General features: G+C 37.3%; 1 protein-coding gene across 1 annotated transcript; it reads left to right on the top strand.

Annotated features, from left to right (window-relative positions):
• Positions 1-3,836: 3,836 nt before the first annotated feature.
• On the top strand, positions 3,837-8,676 carry LOC126584870 (beta-galactosidase 13-like). The gene is made up of 18 exons (XM_050249242.1): positions 3,837-4,229; positions 4,446-4,541; positions 4,644-4,756; positions 4,842-4,908; positions 4,992-5,084; positions 5,174-5,317; positions 5,450-5,544; positions 5,639-5,744; positions 5,828-5,912; positions 6,003-6,121; positions 6,216-6,562; positions 6,643-6,752; positions 6,887-6,996; positions 7,086-7,193; positions 7,358-7,462; positions 7,552-7,697; positions 7,815-8,160; positions 8,259-8,676. Exons 1-18 carry the CDS (start codon positions 3,960-3,962, stop codon positions 8,376-8,378), a joined length of 2,580 nt encoding a protein of 859 aa, XP_050105199.1. The 5' UTR covers positions 3,837-3,959; the 3' UTR covers positions 8,379-8,676.
• The last annotated feature ends 904 nt before the right edge of the window (positions 8,677-9,580 follow it).

The raw sequence follows: 9,580 nt of genomic DNA, 5'->3' as shown, positions 1-9,580 counted from the left end.
TCGTGAGCTTTTTATCAAAAGGTACGTTTTTGTTTGATAAAGTTCATTATTTGAGTATGTGAGTTCGAATTTACGGCATTTGGGAGTTCGAATCATTGTGTATTGCCATTTGGGTATCTGTATGTGGGTGTGAATCTGTATATGTGAGTTCGAATTTGAGTTCGAATCTGTATGTGGTGTGGCCCTGTGGGTGTGAATCTGAACGGATTGATTTCAGTGCATAAATTTTCAATTTTGTTATCACATTTATGAACTATCAAAGGTTAACTCAATGGTTGTAAGCACCAAAGGGAAAAATGGTTAAGTGAACATTGTTCACTCAGTCTTTCCATCAAACACCTCGGGTTCAATTTCATTTTCTGGTTTGAATTCAATTTTGTTGTTATGAGATTCTTTTTTGTTTGTTTTCACCATCAATTTTACTACTTTTTTTTGTTTATATCTATGAACCCAATTTGAGGTTTAATTTTTGTTGCATCTGAAATGCAGAATAACAGACTTGAAGTTTAGACTGAATTGCTCTGATTAGTTAAGCAAAGCATAAATATGCCCAATCATCTGCATTTTTTCTTTTTTTAATTGTTATTGCAACCTTTACTAGTTCACATCTAACTGGGTTCTTTTCATTACTATTTCACATCTAACTAGGTTCCTTTCATTACTAGTTCACATCTAACTGGGTTCTTTTCATTCTTACACGCCTAATTTTTATTTTTAGTTTTTTAAACAATATATGGGAACTTCTCTTACTTTTAAGTTTAACTGATTGCAGTGCTATGTGGGTATTAGAAAACGAAGACTAGGTTTCTCTGTGATCCTCTGTGTAGCGTGTTGTATGTTTATTTCTAGTCTACACTGGTTCTTGGGAAATTCTGCAGAGAACTATTTGTTTTGTGAGCAATCATCCATGTAATAACTAGTTTTTAGCAAAATGCGTGCTTACATTTGCTAAATTTTGGACATGATGCACCGATGTTTTGTTTTTTAGCCTTATCAAACATTGTTTTGTTGCAGGCAGAGATAGCCAGACAAGAAGCAAGGGGCCGAAGAGGCCAACAATCTTCATAAACTTTAAGCTTTGCTTTTTTTGCTTTTGATTTGTAACTTAATTATTTTGAAACTTTGTCTCATAACTAATTTTTTTGCTTTTGGGTTTGTTACTTTATTTATTATAAAACCTTGGCTTGTAACTAATTTTTTTAGCTTTTGGATTTGTCACTTAATTTATTTTTATTGCATGCATGTGTATTAGAAATTGAATAGGCAGATTAAGGATGCTATTGTGCACAGATTTCAGCCATTTGTGCACATATTTCAGATTGGCAGATTGCATTTAGATTGGCAGATTTGTGTATATTCAAATTTTAGTGTAACAACAAATTGGGCAGATTGGCAGCCTGCCCAAAAGCCCAAATTTTTAATATAAAAGGTTGGATTTTAGCCCAAAAGCATAATATGTTAAATTTAGTCCAAAACCTCAAAAGCCCAAAACTATTTCGGGATTCCCGATTTGTCCCAAAATCCCGAAAATATTTTGTGATTCCCGAAAAATTGGTTTGGGATCGGTATTGAAATTGGGATTCCCGAAAATTTTGGTTTGGGAATCGGGACAAATGTTTTGGTTCGGTATCCCATACCGAACCATCCCTAATACACTCTCATCTCCTCTTATTTGTGCGGTCACGATTAAGTCACATCAATATTTTATATCACTATTGCTTTTTGTCTTATTATCTCTATAAAAAAAATAAATATAAAATGTTGACGTGATTTAACCGTAACTGTACAAAATATGAGTGTATGGAACTGGGAGGCAGAGAAGCCGGATCCCTGCTACATGGGCTCAAACTCCAATATGCCAACCTGTTTGACAATTTTTGGCCTAACCTTGACAACAAGACATCCACCACATTCCAATTCATGGCTTCTAATCACTCGCTCTGACAATTTTTTTTTTATTATTTACCTAATCACATAACCCTAATACCGTTCAAATTTACCTATTTCTACTTCAACTAATCCACATTCCCCTTCTAAAGGTTTCCTACTGCCTTCCACACAATTTGAGGCATAGCCGTAGTTAGGGGTGGTTTGATATGGGATCTCAAATCGAAAATGGAATTTCGAATCCTAAATAAAAAAATTTCGGGATAAGAATTTGAAGACCAATTCCAAACCGAAATTTCGGTATTTCTAATTTTAGGAATTCTCGAAATATTTTCGGTATTTCAGTAATCCCAATTCAATTTTAATTGAATCTAAAAATTGATTAAGAAGATGATGGTACCATATCAGCCAAGCCTGGTCAGTGATATACTCAAAGCATTTCTAACCTCATTATAGTCGTATCGATCAAACAGAACTAAGGTTCACTCAAAGATTGCAACACTTGCAAAAGCAAAACAGTCCAAGACCACTTTCTTCCTCTGCTTCCTTTGTTTAAAACAAATTTGATAAATCCTTTACTCCCTTCGAACAACCCCAATATGTTCATAACATCATTACCAAAACTATCGAAGTATAAACTCAACCATCAAAACCTTAAGGTAAAATACATACACATAAAAAAACAATTTTTTTTTTAAAAGGACAATAATAATCATACGTAACCAAAATAAATGTATATATATATATATATATTGGTTTTGTTTGAGATTCCCGAACCATTGAATATATAATCCTGATTCCCGTACCAAAAGGTTTGGAATCGGTTCGATATGGATCCTGAAAATTTCGGTATTATTGGTTTGGGAATTTTTTTTGTTTGGTTTGGGATTTTTTAGAAAAAATTCCAGCCCTAGCCGTAGTTGTTACATTTTGGAAACAATGAACAAATCCAAGGTCATGCTTAAAGCTATTCAACGTTTATATTTGCTTCAACAATTTTGGGTGTGAAGATAAATTAACATATTGGATTGGATTTGTGGGATAATTTAGGTTAACTCCTACATTAATAGATAAGTTAAATACAGTATGGTGTAGTGGGTAAGTAGGTTGTAGAGAGATATAAGATGGGTTTAAATAAAATTTTCCTTATTGATTTGAGCGGCGAGAATATTTTATTGATTTTTTTTTCAATTTCAGATTAAAATTTGAATCATTATTAGTTATGTGGCTCAACACTTTTATAACTGGCCGCTCTAGAGATCTTAAGAAAATTCAACATTTGCTTTTTTTACAAAAAAGCTAGTTCTCACGAGTTTTAATCAGTTTTACGAAATTCTACAACAAGACCTATCTTCGTAGAATTTGCATGCAGCGTAAGATTCATAAACTCTTGTTTTAGTGTTCCACTCTTCGTTTTATGCTTGGTACAACATCCATCAAAGATCTCTCATAAAACGAATGGTGAATGGTGAATAGTGGTACGAACAAATGGGTTGGATATATGTGAATGGTTTTGGAAATGAATCGAAATCTGGATATCAAATTACCAACTTTGCATTTTAATTAACAATGTGAGATGACATGCACAATCTTATTCAATCTATTTGATCCCAATTTAATCCTTTAACTTTTTTCTTTTGATCCTCTTACTTGTAAGCCAAGATACACACAATGGTTCACCCTAAATCCCAAACCAAACCTTTAACATGGAAAATGGAAAGTGCCAAGTGGAAGAAAATTTGTGTGGGATATGAAATTGGTCCAAAATGTAGAACCAAAAAAAGAGACAAATTTGCCATATAAACATGCAAATGTCTCGGATCAACTTTCACATCCGCAAATATTTCCCTCCTTGCCGTAGTCCACATTCAACCCCAAAAAAATCGGATTTTCTCTCTTCTAATAATAGCATATAAGATTTTCCAACACACACAGAAAAAAAATTGCTAGAAACCCGAGTTTTCGATCGATAGTGTGTATATTATCAGCCATCTATCTCCTTATATTTTTATGTTTGATGGAATTTTTGAACCAGTTTTGCTTGTCGAATTTTGAGTGTTGAAGTGATAACAATGGTGGTAGCAAAGAGGGTTCTGTTGATTTCTTTTGTTCTTTTGGTGGTCTCGCCCAGTCTATGTTATGCCAAAGGTAACAAGGCAGCTCCTGCTGCGGATGGGGAAACAGTGGAGGATACGGTGGAAGGGGAAGAGCCGGTTGTTGGAAAGAGCGAGAAGAAACTTGAAGTCGGGCAGGTGACATATGATGGCAGGTCCATCATGATCAATGGAAAACGAGAGATTTTCTTGTCGGGTTCAATTCATTATCCGCGGAGCACGGTGGATGTAAGTTTTTTAAAATGTCTATCTTCTATATTTCTTTTTGCACAAAGGAGATTAATTAAAATGAAAGCAATATGTATGTTATCCTCAGTGAGGTGCAGGAGTGAATGCTCTGAAGAAATGGAGCTACTAGCTCCCGCGTCTATCTTCTAATTTTATATTTCGTGTTTGGTGATGAAATTCGATTGTTAACGTTTATTCTCAATTGAGTTTTTTCAGATGTGGCCTGATCTTCTGAAGAAGGCTAAGCGGGGAGGTTTGAACGTGATTCAAACTTACGTCTTTTGGAACCTTCATGAGCCCGTGAAAGGCAAGGTACTATGAAAAGTATACAGATTGTTTCTTAAATTAAATGGATAATGTGAAATTAAACTGTGAAAATTATGGCTTGCACTAAATCTTGTTCTAGTGTTGCAGTGGAATTTCGAGGGAAACGCCGATGTGGTGAAGTTCATCAGGCTAGTTCAGGAGAACAATATGTATGTCACCCTCAGGGTAGGGCCTTTCATCCAAGCCGAATGGAACCACGGGTATATACATATATAATTTTGTAACATTGATGTTCATCTTAATTCCCTTTCAATGGTGAATTAATTCTAACAAATTTCCATTTAGAGGGCTTCCATATTGGCTGAGGGAGGAACCAAACATCATCTTCCGTTCGGATAATCCAGCATACAAGGTACATCACACCTCAATGTGCAAAACCAGTATGATTTGAGGAGCCAGTGACTAATATTATAAGACCTTAAATTCCATTTGCAGCAACACATGGAGGCTTACGTGACGAAGATAATGAAGATGATGAAAGATGAGAAGCTATTTGCTCCACAGGGTGGTCCAATCATCTTAGCCCAGGTTGGTACTTGGTTCCACTCCGAAAATTGTTACTTCCGGGGAAGCGTTATTCTTCTGATCGGGCTAACCTATTATGTTTCATGACACAGATTGAAAATGAGTATACTCATGTCCAGCTTGCATATAAAGAGTTGGGGACCAATTATGTGCAGTGGGCAGCGAATATGGCGCTTGCGCAGAACATCGGCGTGCCATGGATCATGTGCAAACAGACGAATGCTCCTGATCCAATCGTAAGTTTGCAAACTTAATTTCCGTTGATTCTAAGACAAATTAAGCAGTAAAATTTACCGGTAGAACGAAGTTTTTTTATCTGTTTTTTCTGTCCTTTGATCGTAAAGAAAAATAATCTTTCTTGTGCTCAGATTAATACTTGCAATGGAAGGCACTGTGGAGACACTTTTGCAGGCCCTAATAAGCCTCATAAGCCTTCTCTATGGACTGAGAACTGGACTGCTCAGTGAGTAGATATACAGAATATTTAGTGAGCGTATAAAAAAAAAAAAAAAAACACCGGTTTTCCGACCACATTTCTTCTTTTTCATGATTAACAGGTACAGAGTATTCGGTGATCCTCCTTCACAAAGATCGGCAGAAGACATTGCGTTTTCAGTTGCTCGATTTTTCTCCAAGGACGGAACCCTAACCAACTACTATATGGTAATTAATCGGTCACCTTTAATTATTTACAAAATCATCACTTGCGGAATGCTATATAAGGCAACCTTATTTTACCCTTGCAGTACCATGGTGGAACAAACTTTGGAAGAACAAGTGCTATTTTCACAACAACTCGATACTATGACGAAGCTCCTCTCGATGAATATGGTAAAAGATCTTAAAAAAAATTTCATCTACGATGATGATTCTAGATGGTTTCTCATCATATAACCAGGGCTTATTTTATTTTCGATGCAGGTTTGCAAAGGGAGCCGAAATGGAGTCACCTAAGGGACTTGCACAAGGCTTTGAATCTATGCAAGAAGCCTTTGTTGGCAGGAGCTTCTGGAGTACTAAGGTTGGGCAAAGAAACTGAGGCAAGTATCGGCATGTCCCCATAAATCGAGAATTACGCAGGAAGAGAAGGAGAAGAAAGTGTCACTAATACGTTAAATCCTTTCTGCTTTGTAGGCTCGTTTCTATGAGAGGCCCGGAACAGACATTTGTGTTGCTTTCTTGGCAAACAACCACTCAAAACTAGAAACAAGTGTCACTTGGCGTGGGCAGGAGTATTTCCTGCCACCACATTCCATTAGCATACTCCCGGATTGCAAGACCGTGGTCTTCAATTCTCAACAGATTGTGTCACAGCATAATTCGAGGAACTTTGTTCGATCAAAGGCTGCTAATAAACTCAACTGGGAAATGTCTCCAGAACCAATTCCGACCGTTGAGCAAGTGCCAGTGAATCAAAGGAAACCACAGGAACTTTACCACTTGCTCAAAGATGCCACAGACTATGGATGGTTCACCACTAGGTAAGTTCATGCGTGCACATGTTAGGATTTACAAAAATTTGACTTTTACTGCTGGCATGACAATTTTTTTGTGATTGCAGCCTTAACCTGGGTCCATATGACTTGCCGATGAAGGATTCTATTCGCCCAGTTATCCGAATCCCAAGTCTTGGTCACGCAATGGGCGTATTCGTCAATGGTGAATATATTGGTAAGAGCACAGCAACAGTCCTGCATACATTACATCCGTCCATACTTTGTCAATGTCAATGTCAAGGTTAGTGACAGGGCATGCCCTGCACTTTCTTATGACTTTATGACTAAGCGATTCGAGGATGTTTTCAGGAAGTGAACATGGAAGCCACGAGGAGAAGGGATTTGTCTTCGAAAGACCTGTCACATTCAAACAAGGGATCAATCACATATCACTGCTTTGCATGACAGTGGGACTCCCAGTAAGTCAGCTCATAATTTGAATGGTACTGTTTGAGTAGGGTTTAGGGTTTAAAACAGGTGCTGACTAATTTATTCTCCATCGATGAAGGATAGTGGAGCATACATGGAGCACAGATACGCGGGACCCCGAACTATAAACGTCCTGGGACTGAATACCGGAACAATTGATCTCTCACAAAATGGTTGGGGGCATAGGGTATGTACCATTGAATTTCTTCTCGTTATAACAGGCAAATGATTTCTGCACTTCCGTTTTTCTTAAGAGGGAGGACAGAAGGCGAAATCATGAGTGCGATGATCATTTCCCTTGGAATATTGAAATGGAGATGATGTCCAATTTTATTGGCTCCCATTTTTCAGGTTGGTTTGAATGGCGAAAATCTACAAGTGTTCACCGAAAAAGGAGCACAGAAAGTCCAATGGACTAAAGCTGTAGGCAAAGGAAGGGGTCTCACATGGTACAAGGTAAAATTTCCGAAGCCAACATTTTCAACTCCGATTCGTTTTAACAATTTCTACATTGCAGTATTTCATATCCAATGCTTTTGTTGCAGACATATTTTGATGCTCCTGAAGGGAGAGACCCTGTTGCTATCCGGATGACTGGAATGGGAAAGGGAATGATTTGGGTGAATGGTTTAAGCATCGGGCGGCATTGGATGAGCTACCTCTCTCCTCTTGGACAGCCTACTCAAGCTGAGTAAGTGAAATTACACACTGGAAAAAGCGTACACTCTGATATAGTGATGCAATATATCAATATAAATCTCCACGAAAACTGCAAAGTTAAGTTGCGATTTGCAATCCCTGTGATCAGGTACCATATTCCAAGATCCCTTATCAAGCCGAGCAAAAATTTCCTTGTTGTATTGGAGGAGCAGGGTGCTGACCCCAAAGACATTGAGATCCTAACAGTCAACAGAGATACAATCTGTTCCATGAGTACACAGATGCATCCTCCACACGTTAAGGCATTCGAGAGAAAGGCAGGCAAGTTCAAAGTTGTTGCAGGCGTCCCTGGTGCAACTGCTCAGCTCAAGTGTCCAAACTACAAAAAGATTGTTGCTGTTGAGTTTGCAAGCTTTGGTAGTCCTGAAGGCGCATGTGGAACCTATGCCATTGGCAAATGTGATGCTCCAGGAACCAAGAAGATCGTTGAAGAGGTAAAAAGCTCCCTGGGCATAATGCAGGTTCTTCAACCAATGTGATAAATTATGAATTCTGAAGTTCTAACCGATGTTTTTGTTTTGGCTTTTTTCAGAAGTGCTTAGGACAGACTACATGTACAGTCCCTAGTGACCCCAAGCTATTCTTCAAAGTGGATCCTTGCCCAGATGTCAAGATCAAAACACTTGCGATCCAAGTAAAGTGTTCCCACTAAGGGGTCAGAGGGTTTGATAGAAATGTTTCGGGGAGAACTGAAGATCCTGCAGCTAGTTTGCGGTGGTTTGAGATGGCTAAGTAGAATTTGGGATCTTGGAAGCTCAAAATATATGTTCTTAGTAAAACATGTCCTGTAAAGCTTTGTTTTCATCACTTGAAGCTGATCGATCAAGTGGTTTATCTTGAGCAAACGAGGCAAAACTTGTTTTACAAGTAACATAATCAAGGGGCATGACATTATGATTTTGCCAAAAATATTAAAAAATTATTGTAAGTTCATCTTCTTTGATACATCAGACTACAAGTGTCTGCCAGAAACACTCACTTTCTTTGGTCGTGAAAAATGCAAAGCTGCATACGAGGAAGATACTTATATATGCTTCTTTATGCACAGTGTCTTACCACCAACAGAAAGAAAACCATTCAAACTTTTCAACAAATAAACACAACGCTATTCACCGGAAAGATGCACAAGATTAGGGCCCGTTTGATAATCATTCACTTTTTAGGTTGCACTTTTAATTTTTCTGGATAAAGATAGAAAGAAAGTGTGTGGAAGAAAATACGAATCAAGAGGGGTGAAAGGAAGATGGAGACATGAAGAACGTATGAAACAAAAACTTGAAAGTGAAACTAATTTAAAATTAAAAATACTTAGTTGCTTACATGTTAAGAGAATCTCCTTTCTTCATGTATCAGAAATTTTGATCTTCATTGTTTTGATCAACTACTTCAATATATGTCGGCTTGTGATTTATAAGCAAGAAGAAATTGACTTTCACCTCCAACATAAAAACAAAGTTTAAAAACAAAAAATTTAAACATGGGTCAATCATCTCTCTTTATTATCTCAGAGACGCCTTAGATAAGACTATTCACCATATTGAAGTTATTTTGAAGGAAGAATTGAATGACTTCCTCCTCATCTCGTCCGAGTTGAAGGTTAATCATGAAGATAGCTTGTTTCTTTCATCCTATCATATTTATGGGAATTAGTAGGGATATATATTTTCTTCATGTCAAACAACTTGGACAAAATAAAGAAGTTATCGTTCCCTTAAATATACTATACGGCCCTATCCAAGCCAATGCTTTCTAACAAACGAAGCCTTAAATGTACAATTAGCAACTTCTTTTCGAATCCAGAGAAATTGAACTTGAGACCACCCAAGAAAAACATAGCTAGACAGAAGGCTAGTT

Source organism: Malus sylvestris, chromosome 10, assembly GCF_916048215.2.
Source record: "Malus sylvestris chromosome 10, drMalSylv7.2, whole genome shotgun sequence".
Classification (NCBI taxonomy): Eukaryota; Viridiplantae; Streptophyta; class Magnoliopsida; order Rosales; family Rosaceae; genus Malus; species Malus sylvestris.
The sequence above is the reverse complement of the archived record's forward strand: the minus strand, read 5'-3'. Positions and strand labels throughout refer to the sequence as shown.